The sequence below is a fragment of the Numenius arquata genome, chromosome 6, assembly GCF_964106895.1.
Source record: "Numenius arquata chromosome 6, bNumArq3.hap1.1, whole genome shotgun sequence".
NCBI classification, from domain to species: Eukaryota; Metazoa; Chordata; class Aves; order Charadriiformes; family Scolopacidae; genus Numenius; species Numenius arquata.
In genome coordinates, this window is record NC_133581.1 from 30,027,335 (window position 1) to 30,045,617 (window position 18,283).

General features: G+C 43.3%; 1 protein-coding gene across 1 annotated transcript; it reads right to left on the reverse strand.

Moving 5' to 3' along the window:
- Window positions 1-1,569: 1,569 nt before the first annotated feature.
- On the reverse strand, window positions 1,570-17,193 carry LOC141465291 (SERTA domain-containing protein 2-like). Its single transcript, XM_074148639.1, has 3 exons — window positions 17,030-17,193; window positions 13,800-13,918; window positions 1,570-5,989 (listed from the first exon to the last, which is right to left on the reverse strand). The coding sequence occupies exon 3, from the start codon at window positions 5,983-5,985 to the stop codon at window positions 5,134-5,136; it is 852 nt and encodes a 283-aa protein (XP_074004740.1). The 5' UTR covers window positions 5,986-5,989; window positions 13,800-13,918; window positions 17,030-17,193; the 3' UTR covers window positions 1,570-5,133.
- Window positions 17,194-18,283: the final 1,090 nt, after the last annotated feature.

Sequence of the window (18,283 nt, forward strand, 5' to 3'; positions counted from 1 at the left end):
GGGCACTGGTGAGGCCTCACCTCGAGTGCTGTGTTCAGTTCTGGGCCCCTCACTACAGGAAGGACATTGAGCTGCTGGAGCGTGTCCAGAGGAGAGCCACCAAGCTGGTGAGGGGTCTGGAGAACAAGTCATAGGAGGAGAGGCTGAGGGAACTGGGCACGTTTAGTTTGGAGAAGAGGAGGCTGAGGGGGGACCTCATTGCCCTCTACAACTCCCTAAAAGGAGGGTGTAGAGAGGTGGGTGTTGGCCTCTTCTCCCAAGCGAATAATGACAGCACCAGAGGAAATGGTCTGAAGTTGGGGCAGGGGAGGTTTAGATTAGATATTAGGAAGAATGACTTTACTGAGAGGGTGGTCAGGCACTGGAACAGCCTGCCCAGGGAGGTGGTGGAGTCGCCATCCCTGGAGGTATTTAAGAAACGTGTAGCCGTGGCACTTCAGGGCATGCTCTAGTGCCCGAGATTGTTGGTTTGTGTCTGTTTGTGGGTGGGTGTGGGGTGCGGGTGTTTGGTGTTTGGTGTTCTGGGGGTTTTTGTTTGGGTTTTTTTGGGGGGTTTTTTTGGGGGGGGGTTTTGGGGTGGTTTTTTTTTTGGTTTTTTTTGGGTTTTTTTTTGTTGTTGGTTGGACTCGATGGTCTCAAAGGTCCCTTCCAACCAAAAATATTCTGTGATTCTGTGATTCCTCTTAACCAAAAGGGATAGTTTAATAATTAATCTGTGTTTAGAGATTATCCTACAGCTGTAGCAGAATATGCTGGAAAAAACCAGTGCGCATCTCTTAAATGAATGGAGCTCACTGTCTGCGTCGCAGATTGTTTTTAACAGTAATTGCATAACTTGAAAACAATTACTTCAGAACTAGACCTTCAGGGGAAAATTCTTCTCTGAAATACACGAGGCTGACTACTCCTGAAGCCTTCGGTTACGTATTCCCAGACCGAAAACAGCTAAATTGGAAGAGGGGGGATTTAATTAGATATTAGGAGGAAATTCTTTACTGTGAGGGTGGTGAGGCACTGGAACAGGTTGCCCAGGGAAGCTGTGGATGCCCCATCCCTGGAGGTGTTCAAGGCCAGGCTGGATGGGGCTTTGAGCAACCTGCTCTAGTGGAGGTGTCCCTGCCCATGGCAGGGGGGTTGGAACTCGATGATCTTTAAGGTCCCTTCCAACTCTAACCATTCTATGATTCTATGATTCTTACTTTGAAAGTCTTATTTACCCTGGAGAGGCATCATCCGCTTTGCCGTTGGGCAGTTCTTCCTTTCTTAGGCATAAAGGAAGAAGTTCAGCTCCTCGCCTGGACGGCAGAGACTGGTGCTTACTGGTAACACTTCTTACAAGGCGCTTCCTTATCGGTAAACGCGAGGCGATGTCTGAAAAATGGGCTAAAATGCTTCTTAGAGGTAGGGTTATCCCCAGGGATTCCTGCTGCTGGGGGCAGGTCGTTAATGTAAAGCTTAATGGAAGGAAAGGGACGTGTAAAGCTAGAACACAGTCTCAGCTAGGTTTTTAAGTACCGAGAATCTTCCTCTGATTAAAAGCTATATTCTTTGTACACCAGGTGGCATCGAAGGTTAAGCGTTTCTTCAGGATGTATTCCATTGACAGACAGAAAACGATACCCCACCCCCCAACTCCTTCCTACCACAGTGAAAACCACAGCCCAGCTGACAACCCATTTGACCTGAGGCCTTTCCTTTCTACCACCGCTCCCGCTCCCAGCCATTCGGGACAAAAGGCAGGAAGAATTCCTTGTCTGTCAACAGCAGGCAACGCAGGCTTAGCAACAGAATGAAGTTGGTTGCAGAAGAGTCAGGATCTCCTTCTGGAGGTCCGCAAAAAGGAAAGGAGGGAAACCTTTAAACCCGAGGTGGCCGGCGTGATTTGCATTAGCACGGCTTGGCCAAGAGCCGTCCACCAGCACAGAGCAGCAGCACTTTCGTCCCAGAGTGACAAGTATACGAATCCGAAGAGTCACCTTTATGTGCCTCGAGGACACTCATATCCGACTCTTGCTTTCAATTGAGCGTGGCAAAACCCCGGAGCAACGCTGAGAACCGCACGGGCCGGGAAGCGGAGGTAAAGGGGCAGCAGAGACCAAAACCCGAGGACAGCTCAGCGCTGACAAATGTTAAGGTCACCCTGTCGACAGCAGGAACGTCCCCACCCCACCGGCGGGAAGCAAAGCTCTGGGGATGGGACGCATACAGCAGATGCAAAGCCGTGTAGGGTATTTCTGAGGGAGAAAGGAAGGAAAAAAAAAAAAAGGTGGAAAAGTAATCACCTGGGGAAAGCGTTGCGTCTTCGGGATCAAGAGCTGAGCTGAAGGGTGGGCAAGGTACCGCGGGTTTTTGGTTTTGCAACAGTCAAATACTGAAGGCTTCAAAATATAAACGGTTAAACTGCAAAACTGTGGCTTTTATTTCCAAACATACAATAAATAGGTCCACCACAACTAGCCTCTAACTTCATTTTACATGGAAGGATTTTAAAATTAGTCTGTGCATATTTAAAAATTAAAACTTCCCTTTGCACGTAATTCCATACAGAACCCAACTGCGTTCCATACCAGCTTACGGTCTCGGCACTGTGATGCAAGCAACCCATTAGAAACAGAGCTTCGCAGCAAGCAATTGCATTTTGAATTGTTGAGAAAACATCTACTAACAATTTTATCTATTTCTGAAGTATACAAAAAAAAAAAAAACCCAAACAAACAACCCCCAACTTTAGCATGTAAATGCCGAGAGGCGAGTTGTCTTCTCTGAGGTTTCTGCAGGGTGAGCCAGTGGATTTATTAAGCGCTCGCTATTTGCTACGCGATACGTACAATTTTCATACCAAAATATCTTTACTGCATAGTAACATCCCGCGTTTTCAAATGCAAAAAGAAATGAGATGCAGTCTTTTTATTTTACTCCTCATCACTGACTTCTTTTAAAAGGCGTTTTTAACCGCAACTCTGCTTCATCACAGTGCAGAAGGCCCTTAATAGTTCAAGGATTTATTCAGTCATCTCTTTTAATACAAAAGTAGAGGCTGAGGAAAAGCCAGAGTAGTCTATACACAACGCACAATCTGTGTACATTCTGAAGCTGTACCTCTTCAAGAACTAGTTATACACTCTTCAAACAAATCCCTTTATCCAGCAATTCAAAATACTTTAGATCAGAAGTTTTATATTAGAATCAATACATTATATGCATATAAATACATTTTATACCCTTGGGTTGCTAAACAACCCAGATGGCTGCGAGGATGTGACCTGAATTGGTTCTCCAGGGGGTCGGGAGACCAAACTGTATCGGCAGCTAACTGTTAACCACAACGGTCACGGTAAAAACCGGAGATCTTTGCACAAAGTAGGTGTGCCGTAGCATCGCTTAAGACTAGAAATAGTAGGTGACACCCTGGCCCCTTGAATTGGGCCAGGATTTCAACTCCTGTGAGATGCAACACACATCTGGGAGGCAACTTTATTTTCCCTCTGCCGATGGCCCGTTGGTGAAAAGTCTCAGCAGAACAACAGCGACGACAAAAAAAAAAAAATATATATATTAAAAAAATCCCAAAACCCAACAAACCCCAAGCAAAGCTTTTCCAACTGCCAATTTTCTTAGGAGATGGGTGCTGCAGCTTTCAAGAACGAAGTTAAAAGTTTTAGAACTAAAAAATTAAAATTAAATTAAATTAAAAAAAAAAATAATAAACGAACACCAACGAAAACCCCACCGAAACCTAATGTGCAAGTGTGTAGTTCAGAAGCCGCCAGCAAGGATCGATAGAGACCTCAGTTCAAGCTGAAACAAAGCGGTGAGCACTGGGGCGGTAAGAAGCCTTCTCGACTTTTGTCTCTTAAAGGATACAGAAACGTCGAAGTTCTTGAGTATCCTCCAAAGGTGCTAGAAGTTTGTAAAAAGTTTGAAGTAATTTCTTTCCACAACACCAGGTATACATACAAATGCGTATCTTTTTTGTTGTTGTTGTTTTTTGTTGGTTTTTTTTTTTTTAAACAATATTGCACATAAAAATCATCTTAAACTTTGTAGTGAAAGCAGGGTTGAAGGACAGTGTTTTCCAAAACAGATTAAAAAGCTACCTGTACATAATAAGTTTTAATTTAAAGAACGCCAAGATTATTCCAAATCTAAGCACATAATACTGACAGGAAAATGTTAAATTGCACAATCTACATATAAATTACATTTGTAAATACTTAAAAGTTTTAAAACATTGAATACCCTTGATTTCACAAATCAGCTAGGTCACTGTCAAAGGATCAGCTTCATGACTTAGAAGTACTTTCCCCCCCCCCCCAACCCCAGGAAAAAAAAAAACAAAAACAAACCCAAAACAAACCAGAAACAAAAAGATCTGCAGTCTTAGACGAAGCACTGGAAAGAGTTAAAGCGTTTCAGCTCAGAGGTAGTGCTAAACACATCCAACTAGAAGTCCGTTAGATTTGAACTATGATGAAATAACGTAGTAAAATGTAGAAAGACTATAAAATTTACAAAAATAAATAGTTCTGAATGCTTTTAGAAAACGCAAGAGACTTTGTTGACAAGTGTCTTGATCTGTTTTTCTGACCGAAAGCAAGCAAAGCGTGTCTCTTTTTTTTTCTTTTTTTTTTTCTTTTTTTTTTTTTTAAAATATACCCATCTCTAGTAACGCATCTGCAATCCATGCAATCCAGCTCCGCGACCTGACGTATGCCAACCCGGCATAGACTCTGCTAGTAAAAATAAAGAGGAGGCTTTTGTAAAAGATCATCTCCATATGAAATTTGTTTTGCGTGTAAATTCTTCTGACAAATTAAAAATTGCACATAAAAAAAGTTTATTGAAAGAGGCATGAGGGGTGATAAGGGTATGTGCCTATTGTTCCACATACACCCTGGAAGGAAAAAGATGATTGCACAGTTCTGATAAATAAATATTTCTTTTTTTTTTTTTTTAAAAAAAATCTGCCACTTTTTTGGTTTGTAAGTTTTGGAATTATTTAGAAAAATCCCACTATGGACAACTTACTTTTAGTTTGTGTTTTAAAGAATTCTTTACAACTTTTCCAGTGGCTTTTATCCTGAAGCCAAATTAAAATGGCAGTTAAAAAAGTATCTTTGGGTAAAACAAGTATCAGGATCCGACGAGAATTTCCATGATGTGGTCCAACTCGCTCAGATCCGTTCTACATATCTGCATGTTGCTCGCTGAAGAAGAATTACAAGATGGAAAGGTTTTCAGTGGTTCTTCGGCAGCAAGAGATGGCGGCCTGGGCGGCGTTAGTGGAGGGCAGCAAAAGTCTGAGTCATACATCGAAGTATCGATATCTTCAAAAATGTCATCTATTGCCAAATCCTTCAAGTAACTAGTTGAATTTGAAATCTCAAAGGAACCAAACACACATTCAGCTCCCTTCAAATCCTGTCTATCATCTTCTAGTTTTAGACTGGTACTTTCTGGAAACTTTGGCTGGTCATCCCCAGTAGGAACCAGACAAGTAGGCGGGCTTATATCTTCTACAAAGTCTAAATCCTTCAGAATAGATGAAATGGCAGATGACATATCATCATCTGAAACTATCAGCAGGCTATTTTCAATTGGGTCTTCTACAGACCGCGAGTCGCAACAGTTTGACTCTTGCTGACTAATACCTGAAGGCAACTGAAGAGAAATCCCAGATGACTCCACCCCTGTGTAGCTGTGAGAGCTAGGAGTAATGCCAGGGCAGACGCTAATTGGCTGCTGATTACTCTCCTGTCTCATTTCCTCTTGAATTTGCCGTACTGTGTTGGCTATGAGGACAGAGCGGTGCAAGTTGGGTTCCACCAGCATTTTGTACGTCTGTAACTTGGTGAGGCACATATTAAGCACCAGCTGCCTCTTAAGCGGGTACGGCAGACTTCGACTGGAATCGAAGGCACTGGAGAGACCAGCCATGTTCTCCTCATAGTCACTCAGCTTGCGCTTTAGACCTCTCCCCAACATGAACCTGGAAGACAGAAATTAGGAATTAACCTCAGGCGAGAGGATCGTGTCTCCTGCAAGATCTCAACAGGCACTTTTGAGAAGTCCGTAGCGTACAACGTATTGCTCAGCTTAGACTCTAATGCCACAGGACACCGAAAGATGGAATAAAATCCTACACGGGTACTGCTTTCACTGGTAAGATGCACCTTCCAGCTCGATGGTTTTACAACAATTTTATTTTTTTTTTAAATCGAAAACATGAAAAAATACAGAAACTTTTTTTTAAAAAAAAGCTATATACCTCTAAGTTTTGGTTTTAAGGTTCAACTCCGAGAATATGAATTATTAAAAAAAAAACTTCTATCAATAGGTGAGCTTTTTAGCCTCTTATCCATTTAAATTAGCATACAAAAATTCATTAGTAAGAAATACCTGAATGTCCACATGAAATAAAATAGATGCTTATACTAAGGCTTATAATAGCTATACAGAATATTCCCACATTTTAACTTTTCATTACTAGCTACAGTAGGTGAGATTTTTAAAGCTAGATTCAACACTTATTTTTATCTCATTAAGGTGTTCATGTCTTGCTCGGCGTCTCTGAGATCTCTCTGTAAGAACTCATTTCTCCCCCTCTTTCCTTGGTGACTGAAAGCTGTTTGACTGCCACCAAACCACCCGGCCACTGGGGCCTCCCGTGGGACCCCGATATCCATTCCACGGCTTCACAGTTGAGCTGGAAGCACGGGGAAGCACGCTTGGCTGAGCCAGAGGGCTCGCAGAACGCCGACCAGCGCCCACGGCTGCTGGTTCACAACCTGCTACTGACTTAACACTAAGGACACCCAGCAGGAGGCTATCAAGCGGCATTTTAAAAGTGACCGTTTTTGGTAAATAACTAAATGAAGTAGAATTTAGTTGCTTTCAGTCTGTTTTGTTTGCTGTCGCATTGAAATGTGGTAGGTCTAGAACACCGTGGTACAAAAAACCCCCGTTATGCATGCACACCTAAAATCCATGTGATCCAAACACATACATGCTTGGATACTTTGCAATTATCATTCAAAACGCTAAGTGTTTTTTTAGGGACGACAAGCAGTATGCAATCACTTGTATAAACACAGAAAAGGAGTATACCATGCACGGGAAACACTGCTAAAATCTTGCTTACACACACCTTGCTGTGTCCGTGGAACACAGACACGTCACCCCCCCACAAACGATGAAAAAATAAATAAATTAAGCAATCGTAAATTAGACACCCAGTGGCAGATTAAGGGCAGATCCTTCACCCAGAGTGATCCAGACCCTGCATGCTGCAGAGGGCCTCCCAGCTTCCTTTTCATGTGAGCGCTGGATACTGCCAGCAACAACTCAGCTGATTGCAGCAGCTGCCAGCCTGTTGCTAGACTTTTGGGGACAAGGAGATGGCAGCACGATAAAGCCTCTTTTACTTTTGGGATTTCTCCAGATTTGCAGGAAGCACTGCAGGGCTCCGTGGCTACATCCATCTGCCTAGACAAGGCTGTTGGAGAACTCAGCTCCTCTGGAGGAACAGAAAGTCAGTCAGCGGTGCATACTTCTTGGTGAGACACACAGGAAAACACAGACAGTTGGTAAAAGAGTTTTAAGTTTACGATCATATCCACTTTTTCTTTTAGGCACATACCTGGATGAAATAAAATTTGTCATCAGAATGCATTTTTATGTAACAGGTAGTACCTTGGCCCATAGTTCAGTTTACTAACATGTTCACTATTAAAAAAAACCCAACAGCAAAAAAACCCTTTAATTACTTGTAGTTTTATCAGTGCTGCGATTTTTAAACTTTTTGGAAGTCTGTTTCACTCCAAAGTTTTCTGCTAAACTGCCCCAGCACCAGCCGAATCCCTTTAAAAAACATAAGGTGTCTGGATGTGGTGTGCCTATTCACCTGGGTGATCTTCCCACGCTTATCACTCCCCCACCACTCCCCCAATTCCAGCACCCCACTCGGAGCAAACAGAACCAGGCAGTTCCGAGCGCTCCGCTGCAAACAAAAGCAGCAGAAATCCGAATACAAAGTTCAGGCATCAAATATAATGGGTATTTTTGGGGGGCAGCGGGTGTGTCTGTATGTCGGTCATAAACACAAACATACCATCTCATAACAGGTGTCATGAAGACAATTAGTGCCTGGAAATCATAGAAAACTCACAATAGAATTATTAACTGGCCGTTTTAAGCAGCATTTAAATGTTGTGTACTAGCTAAGATGCTACCCCATAACGTTACTATAAAGAATAAATATATACATAAAAATGGTTGTTTGTCCACTAAGCACCATCCTTCCCATACACTGCACACTAGTTTGCTTTGCTTTTCTCTCCACTAACTGAAGCGGACCAAAATTATATATAAATATTATGGATTTCTAAATGAAATCTATGAATCTCAAAAATGGGGTAGTATTTCAATTCTGTAAGTAAGCTTAAAAAGCAAACTACCATATGTGAGGATATATAATATCACAAGAACAACTTAAAAAGATAATTTAAGTTTTAGATTCATACAGTAATCTAATTAGACTATATATTTCATGCTTATACATGCAGACAGACACTCTCCTTTCCTCAAATTTCCTTCATAAAGTTTGTCCCAGAGGATTGGAGAAATATGTAACAAAGCTCGAGTGGGACAAAACTATAAAATAAAGTGCAAGAAACATTATTTGCTCCAACTTCAAATGTTTCTACTTAACAGACTCCCCACCCTCCAGATGTCAAAATTGGTTGTTTTTTGTTTTTTTTTTTTAAATATACAAACATACTCCTATCTTGTACTTTACAAATCCTGCCTGTTTAGCATGATTTTTGCTTTATTTCGAGGATCCATAAGACTTCAGAGATTCCATAAAAATTTGAAAAGGCTAATGAAAACCCGAGTACCATTGGTACAGCGGATTTAAAAATTACTAGTGTCATGGTTGCTACAGGAGACATTAAATTTCAGTTCTTGTCAAACACACTCAGCTGCTGACCTACAAAAGATACAAAGCCCCTTTGTTACCAGCTAATCTACATTTTATCGGGCCTTTTGCTTTACTTTCTGGCATAAGAATTTCTGACAGGGTCGTATCTTTAACAAAACTACTTCGTATTTTCTATGTAATTTGTCCTTGTGTAGCACTGCGTATTAACACACACATCCCAAACCCAGAATTCAGAAGCCAAATTCTCTCTTTTGACAGCATTTCTTTGCAGTATGAGACGTTGATCACGTTAATTAATTACGCAGTGCTCCCTACACTTCAGGTTTTGGTACTAAGGAAAACAAACAGAAGTCTACACAGAAATCCACGCTACCGTGCCCAGGCAACCCTGTATCACCAAGTGACTGCCGCATGTTGTCAGTTCAAAGAAGCACAAGTCGGACACGCTAAACACAAGGAAGTGGCTAGAAAAAGCACTCTCCTTACTCCAGCCCAATTCCAGGAAGCTATTCAGATCTCAAAAAATTGGATCAAGTAACAGGATTTTGGAACGAGCCAATCTGATAGCTCTGTAATTCATTGGTAAATAAACTGAACAAAAATTAAAGTCTACACCACCTTTAAATGTGAGGTCTATACGTAACTGTTCAATAATGAAAGAGGCAAGCTGCAAATCATCCTTCTCTTGAACTTTAAGAAAAAGTTCAACCACCAACTTTTTTTTTTTTTTTTTTTTTTTTTTTAGTTCAGATGGTCTATTTTAGAATCTTTTGTCATGAAAAAAAAAAAAAAACAAGAACAATGAGGAACACCACAACTCAATTACTTTTTTCTGGCATTTTCTCATCTTCTCTCATTATAGTAATGCAAACTGAGCCACAGGCCATTTATGGCAGAATGCTTTTTTAATTAAAATTATTTTGCAGATAGAGAGAAAAGGAAACAAAGTGAACTCAATGTGTAGGAGTGCCAAACTCTCCATCCGTGTCACCCAGCTACAAAGCAGTCTGTAGAGGTAGAAACTCTGCCCCCGACAGCATGTTCCTCAGTTCCTTCCAGTTCCATGGAGGACATTTCATAGAAACTCCTCCCTGCTAAGATGGGAAGAAGCATCCGTGCACTGTAATCCTACACCATACCAGAGTTTGAAAAAAAAAAAAATAAAAAAAAAATCAGAGGGTAGAGGCACATCCCCGGCTGGCAAATCCATGCAGAATACCAAACAGACAGGCCTGGTCAGAGCACGCAGCTACTCAGAAGAAACATTCCAGGCTACCAAGAAAAATTCGCATTGCGATATGTCGTGGACACCATTTCAGAGGAAAAACACAGCTCCATCTGTCACAGGGTCTGATAGTGCAGTGCAGCTGCCACTGACACATGGCTAGGAAGTACAGCTGGAAACAGTCACAAAGAAGAAGGCAGCATGTGAAAACCCTCAATTACTTCTATCTGGGCAAACTACGTCTTAATTTCCTCTTCCTCACCTTCCGAAAAAGATTTTAAGAGCAAGTTAAACAATGTCTGGAACTCAGAACCACACAGAGCTTTACTTTCCACTAGGGAAAAGCATTAAAAAACACAAGTATATAAAACACAACTGCCACAGTTAGCACTGTCTTTTCATGCACAAAACAAGCACTATGATCAACTACACAAGAGCTATTCATTTAAGTTATCCATTAAAAGAATATGTTTAAATAGCAAGATCATGAATAAAGTACTGGGCTTGCACTATGCAGGTCAAAATCAGTTCGTTGATAGCGGCCCCTTCTGGCTTTTCTTTTTAGGATATTGCCAAATTTAGACTTGCCTGATCCTTTCGATACAGCCACAGTGTTGCATTTTTCAGCCCAAGATTGTCTCAAAGCAATAAAGTACTTTCTCTCACAGGACAGAAAAACCAGATATGAATTGGTCTAAGCACCTCATGAGTGAAAGCTGCCTGTCCAGTTTTCAGTAACACAACTTGAGGATTAAAATCAAAATTAGAGACTCCTTGCTATTGTAATTTGGGTAATTCCCTTTCAAAGTCTCCTTTGGCTAGTAACTGTAGAAAGCACGTAACAGCAAAACCAGAAGTCTCTTTGGGTTGTAAACTTGTGTTAGTGACTGACTGATGTGAATTGATAACCTGATTTTCTGCTCTCCCCTCTCTTCCATGGACACATGGTTGACAAGCACACATCTACCTGCAGGAAGCACCAAGGAAGACAAGCCTTCCCATCGGTACGGTTATTTCCCAGAATTACTCGACGTACTCTACATACTATTTTTAATGATTGCCTTTCACCCACCCAATATACATTTTAGCTTAGGCAATTAAAACTATTAATGAAGTTGTGTTAAGTAGAGGACTGTCTCTTGACTAATATTCCGTGTGTAAGAAGCTGCACAAGAAAAAGGTAAGGCTGAAGGTACAGTTAACAGACACTATAAATCCTTTCCTCTCCTCTGGACTTAACACTGATCACTTAAACATGACTTACGTAACCCAGTAAGCTGTCAGACTACACACACAACAGCGTCTCTGATCTGGTGTCCTCAGCAAGCGCTGGAGATCCCCACAATATCACAGCTCGGCTGTTAGCAAAAGTCGAGAGGCAGTGAGGGAAGAAGGATTAAACACCTTAGAAAACACTGAAGTAAAAACTAATTTGGACCTGAAGACACTTTAATATACACAAAAAAATATATTTAAGTCCATTGCCTCCCCACCCCTCCCAGCCCTGCCCCAGTTTAGCCAAGATGAGTAACTGCTGGAGAAGGCATGAGTGGCTAAAAGTGTGCATACAGGGAGGAGCACAGTCCTACCAGCTTACACCCATACCCAACCTTCTGCGGAACAACTTCTCTTTACAGGAGTTAGAAACGACCCAAAAATTGCTGCACAAAGAAAGGATAATTAATGTCAACTTTCTGGTCACCAAATCCTGACCTATAATACACCTAATTCTGTTACTATTAAAGCAACTGGAACACAGAAGCAAGATACGCTACTGTTCAGACTTAGAAAAAACAACAACAACAACAAAACCAACAAACCAAAATCGGAACAGACACACAAACCTCTAAACCAAACCACACAGAAAAAAAAAACCCACACCCATGGATGTACCTAACACCCTTTCCTGCATTTTGAAAATAAGAGTAGGCTGAATAGTACTCACTAAGTAGAGGAAAGGAATGAGAGGAAGACGGACTCTAGCACAGAATTAGTCTGGGATTCATAACCTTCCCACTGTCACATCCCTATTTGCAGAAGCAGAGAATAAATATGTATCATACACTAATATTTTAGGAGCTGCAATGTTGTTTACAAAGCACCCAGGAGTAAATTTTACTTTGATTTAGAAGTTAGTTTGAACGCCCCCCCCACACAATCTGTTTATGTTATGTCTAATGGGATGTGGAAAATTCCTGCACTTAAAGGACATCTTCCTAAGTTCCTTACTCCCATTTTATTTCATAAAGCACCGATAAGAGCTTTGCTTTACGAACTACCACAGCTAAGTTTCAGAGCACAACGTTTCACCCTGGGGAAGAAACTCCTCTGTTAGGATGCGTACCTTCCACAAACTGAAGCAAGTGGATCTGGGCTGTTTACAAGAGCAAATGAACCGTATCCTCAGCAGCTGATATCTATCACTAGAGGCTCACACAGAACGCTGCTGAGGCAGTACCAGTGTTAGGTAGAGAAAAACTTCCATCCTTAAGAGAAAACAAGCTAAAACCACTGTCACTCTTCTCCTTCCTCTAGCCGTCTACACCTGTGTATTTAATTCCACATTTACTAATAAAGCTCACAGGTTTTAGCAGATTATCTGTCAGGAATTTTGGGTGGATTTTTTTTTAACAGAAGAAAGGCCCGGAATCATTTAAACTAAGGATCAACAGTAGTTAGCAAAAGGTAACACATGATCCAGAGTTACTAAATCTAGAAACTCCCATAGTAAAACTAAACTGTAATTAAATGAGAACATAAAGGAATACAAACAACAAGAACCAAACCACCGGGGTTCCACCAAAGTATCTCACTGGAGAGACAAATGATCATTAGAACTGCAAATGTGGTGATATACCTCTCCACAGCTTGTTCTCATCAACTGAACAGCTCTCAATCTGTTTTCTTTACAGTATCTATTTACTTCAAATACAGAGATACTGGATCTACCCAACTACGTAACACTGACGTATGTTTTAGGGTTACGGTGATTGACATCAAGATCCACGAAAAACAAAAGTTATAGCTTATTTAACCATACCAAATCAGCATATCCATACTCTAACAGAAAAACCATTAACAATAAAAGCAACCAAGAAAAAAAAAAAAAAAAGCAGCTCTCTTTTCCTGATAGAGGACCACGCGTTTACTCTAGCCCTCTGTATGGGATATTCAGACAAATAATTTTCAATAACCAAATCAGAAGTGACTTTAAATTTTCTTTAATGCACTAGCAGATCCCAACTTTTCTTCAGCACCCAAAGTGTCTTCTCCTCACAAGACAAGACTGTAACACTCCATTTCAGCAGCTGAACAGTGGACCTCACTGTAAGATTGAGGCCTTAGTTAACAAATTTCCAAGAAATGTGATCTTACAGCAGAATTAAATTCTTTGTTATAGTACTTCCTTGTTATAAAGGGGAAAAAAAAAAAAAAGTAACGCAAATTCAGAATATTCAAACCAAACAGCTCATACTATTCAATAAGCTTAAAGCACTTAATATTATATAACCTATTTCTAAAAATTATTTTTCAGTTTACTATTCTAACCCACAAAAATAACATCTACAGCTGATTATCAGTACATGCGTATGCACATAAGACACGATTTCGTAAAAGCATACAAGCAGTTACCCTTAGAAAACAGAAAGGAGTTCAGGCAGGAAGATTCCAGATTTTGCATAAAGTGTGGTCATCCAAGAGTCTTGAACTATTCAAGAGGCCAAGCCATCCACCGAGGCAGGATGATGTGACTTAAGGGGAAAAAGAAGACAAAACCAGAGTATTTCATTACTAAGTGAATTTTTTTTAAACCAGAACTATTAAGCACACAATTCAATACATTTTAAACAATTTGTGCTAAATCCTACTAAAACAGTTAAGCTGAGTAACAAAAACTAAAGTTCATGAACACACTGAAATAGGAGGACCTAATAGTTTCACCTGTGAACACATAAAATGTGGAAATTATCTTTCATAAATGAATACTACAGAATAGAATGATGATCCTCGAAGCGTTAGGCTTTGAGATAAGAACTTACATTGATACTTCCTCCGGTTACTGAACACCAATTTACAGTGGTAATCACCTCAGAAATCACGTCTCAGGACACACAATACCATGAACTGTAAAGAATTACATTTCAGAATTATCCCCTAACATTTACAGGCTGTAAAGGGAGCTAGATTTTTATAAAATTCCCTAACTTTCCTTGTTTTCAGCATAGACAAAACCAATATGAGAAGGCAGCTGGCACGATGTCCTATGATTGCATACCATATTCATCGTTTTTTCATCAAAACCCTGATAAAGCAACATCTGCAGTTTGGCTAGAGACCGCACACATCAAATCACGGATTAGATGATTCCAGGCACTGGAAACTCTGGGAAACGTGAAAAGGCAGAAGTGACAGTAAACTATGGACTAGGCTTGGAGATGTGGAGGGAACCGCGTGATCCCTGCTCTTGAGGTCTCAACTCCACCTGAAGAATCAAAGTTTTTTTTAATCCCAAGAATTAAAGTCCTTCTACAGGCTAACAGCCTACTGTCGGACTGTATTTAACATGTCTGTGTGTACGATGTACATACATACACACACAGACACCTGCCACTCAGCTACAGCAAACCAATTACTTCACAAATTTACCACAAGAGCCGGGATCAGCACCTATCCAAACAAATACAGTCCTTTGTGATCGAAGAGTCCATACGTTATTTTAAAAATCTTTAAACAATACATAGTGAATGGCAGCCTTACATGTAGGCAGACGGACAAGTAAATGAATACAGTTCATCTTACACAGCAACTCATAGCCAGATGCTAGCAAAGGGCTCCTCCGTTTACAGAACGTCAGAACTGTAAAGATGCAGTAAAGCAGCAGTAAAATGCCTGCGACATAAGAACACTAAATCTAACCCACAGCAATAAACACATTAATATCTCCCTCCTCCTTCTAGAAGCTGAATTCTTTCCTATCATAAGGAGATACATGCTATTTGTAAATACAAAAAAAAAAAAGACAGAGATTCATAACCTATTTGCTTTGAAACATCAGGACTTCAGAAGGTCAGTATTGAGGTTTACTGAAGTGTACTTGTTAGGTCACAGAGGGAAGCGCACATTCATTCTAAAACAAATGTTTTAGAATGTTAAGTCTTTTTAGCATTAAAGAACCCTGAAAAAGCTAACAAGAGTACTAAAATGTTGAAAAATTTTAGGCCTCAGCAACTTAGTTAAAAAAAGAATCCAAAAGCATTTGATAAAAAAAATTAATACCCTTAACTGTATTTCAGAAGCCCAACCTTTTACTAGAAGGAGCTAAAGTCCAAAAAGTTATCACATTTAATTCCTTTATTATATACTTTAAAGAACTCCTGCAAAATTAACTGTTGAGGTTATGATTTTTTCACCTATATGATTTCATACTGGGACAAGTGTCAGGAAGAAGTACAGAGGTAAGGTTACTAGATTTAGCTTTTACAATCTGTTCAAAAAATAAATAAATAAATAGAAGACACATGGTAGCTGTAAATCACAATGAATTATACGTGCAGCAAATTATTTTTTTTTTCCCTTTCATTTTCTTTCACTGTCTTCCCTTGCAGTTTCCTAGTACCTGTTTATGGGTTATTTTAGAAATTTGAGATTACAGCATTAATTTCAACATTCACGGGTTTTTCCACGTTGCAGTCAACTGCCTCAACTAAAGCATCTTAGTTGAATCAAAAACAAAGTAGAAAATTACTGCCCAAGGCTCCTACCTACGGTTTTTGGTTTTTTTTTTTTTTTTCTTTTTTTTTTGGAAATGAACCGTTCCAACATAGTTTGAAAAATTCCAGGCCTATCTGGGGGCAGGAATTATTAATTGCACCTATTAGCGAGACGCATTTACGACAGGCCTAACAGAGACCGAGCTGATGCTCTCCCCCCCCACCCCCCTTACCCACCCGACTTGCGGTTCAGACGGAGGTTTATTGAGACAAACAAAACCTTTTATTAAACAACAACAACAAAATAATAATAAAAAAAAATAAGGACCGGCAGCAGGCCGAGTTAATAAGGCCGAGTTGCAACTATCGGGAGGCGAGGATGACGAGGGACAGAATGAAAAAGCTGCGATACGGGGAAAGCCCCCCACACCCCCTCTCTGCCACCCTCTAAACCCCTCCCTGCCCCCCCAGCGCAGGAGCCCGAGGGATCCTGCCACCATTTGGCCTTTGTGGAAGGAGACCGGTCAGTGCTTCCTGCAGGCGGCCGCCCGCTTCCCGCCCCCCCCCCGGCCCCGACTTCCCCCCTCCCCCCCCCCCCGCAGCAGTAACCAGAGACAACCTTGGGCTTCCCGAGCTGCGAAAAGTTACACTCCTCCCCCTTCCTCCTCCCCAGCTTAACAAGAGACCCCGGACGAAGCTAATTATAACTGCGCTAACAACTTCCACCCCGGTCCCCGCTCCCGCCGCCCTCATCACGGGCCTCCACAGCCCCGGGGCCGCGCTACCACCCCCCCCTCACCCCCACCCGCCCAACCTCCCCCCGCCCCGCCGGTCACCAAGCCGTAACTCCTCCGTGCCCGCACTCCCACCATCCTTCCCCACCTGTCTCCACCGCCCCCGTCCCCGCCCTCCGCCTCGGCAGGACCCCCGACCCCCTCAGGGAAGCTCCGGCTGCCCCCGCCTCTAACGCCCGCCCTACCCAACCCTCCCTCCGCGGCCGCCACTGCCCTCCCCCGGCGCCGGGCCGTCTCCCTGCCCCTCAGGCTCGCCAGCCTCACGCCCGCGCAGGAGTGGGGGCTGCCCTCCCGCCCCCTGGCCCCCCTCACGGCACCTCCCTCAGGAGCCGCCGCCCGACCCTGCCCGGCGCCTCACCTGGGAGCGGAGGAACCCCCCCCCCGTTCCTTCGCAGCCTGCCGTGCCCTCCCTATCCAGCCGGCCGGGTTCCCTTCGGCGGGGCTGGGACTCCGACCGGGAGGAGGCGGAGGCCAGCGCCACCCCCGCCGGGCCCCGGCAGCCTCCGCTCCGCCCTTCCCTCCGCCCGCGGCACCCACAGCAGCGGACGGGGTGGGGAGGGGGGAGGGCGGGGGCGCTGCGTGCACGGCGCCCGCCAGCTGGCCGCCTTCCCATTGGCCAGCAACCCTTCCAACCTGCCCAGCAACCATTTTCCCACTGGCCGGCGAGGCGAGGCGAGGGGTGGGGTTGGGCTCCCACTGTCCCCGCAGCGCCGCCCAATGAGAAAGCCGGGAGGGCTGAAATGGGCGGGGCCGCCCCGCCAGTTTAGCCCAATCGGAAGACGGGCGCCGCCGAGTGTGTGTGTGTCTCCCCCCCCCGCAGTCCCCCGGCGAGGCGCTGCGGGGCGGTGGGCGGAGGGAGCGGGCAGGCACGGGGCGGCTGCACGCGCTGCCGCCGCCGGGCCCAGAGGACCGCCTCAGTGGCGGCGGGCGGCGTCGCCGTCCCTGGGGCCTGTGGAACTACCGGCGGCGGGGCCCGCAGCCAAGCCCTGCACCCCCACACCCTTTTTTTTTTTTTTGGGGGGGGGGGGGGTTTAAACTCGCAGTCTTTGCCCGAAATTGCCGAATTTAAGTAATAGGGCTGGCAGGAGCCTCCTGCAGCTCCCGCCGACCGGGGTGGTTGGGAAACACGGCCCGCACGTCTCTCCGCCAGCGATAAAGCTACATCAAACATTGCACAACTCTTCCATAAATACTCACTTCATTTCTTTTTTTTTTTTTTTTTACTTTAAAGATGAGGTGGTTTTGGCCACGCTCAAACCCCTTGTATTTGCTTTCCACGGGCATTTGCGTAACGCGGCCGCATTGGCACCGCCATTTGTGCAAACCCGGTTTCAAAACCTTGACGTTCCAAGTATTTACTGTAGAGACCGATTTTGAGGCCTTTGGCCGCTCCCCACTGTGTGTTACCCGATGAACAACCCCCCCACACACACACCCCCCAGAACCCGCTCCGGCTCTCCAGATGGGTTTAGATTAATTAATCCCTACGACAGTAAAACCGAGCCCGTTTGCACGTTCAGGTTCTTCCCACCGAACTCACACACGCACATGTTGTGTGTCGGTCTAATAAATACTACAGGAACGCTTGCAGCTGTCCGGCAGAGAGAACCTA

Bases quoted from the DNA above. Each gene is read 5' to 3' on its own strand.
- LOC141465291 (XM_074148639.1), bottom strand. From the start codon at position 5,985: ATGTTGGGGAGAGGTCTAAAGCGCAAGCTGAGTGACTATGAGGAGAAC.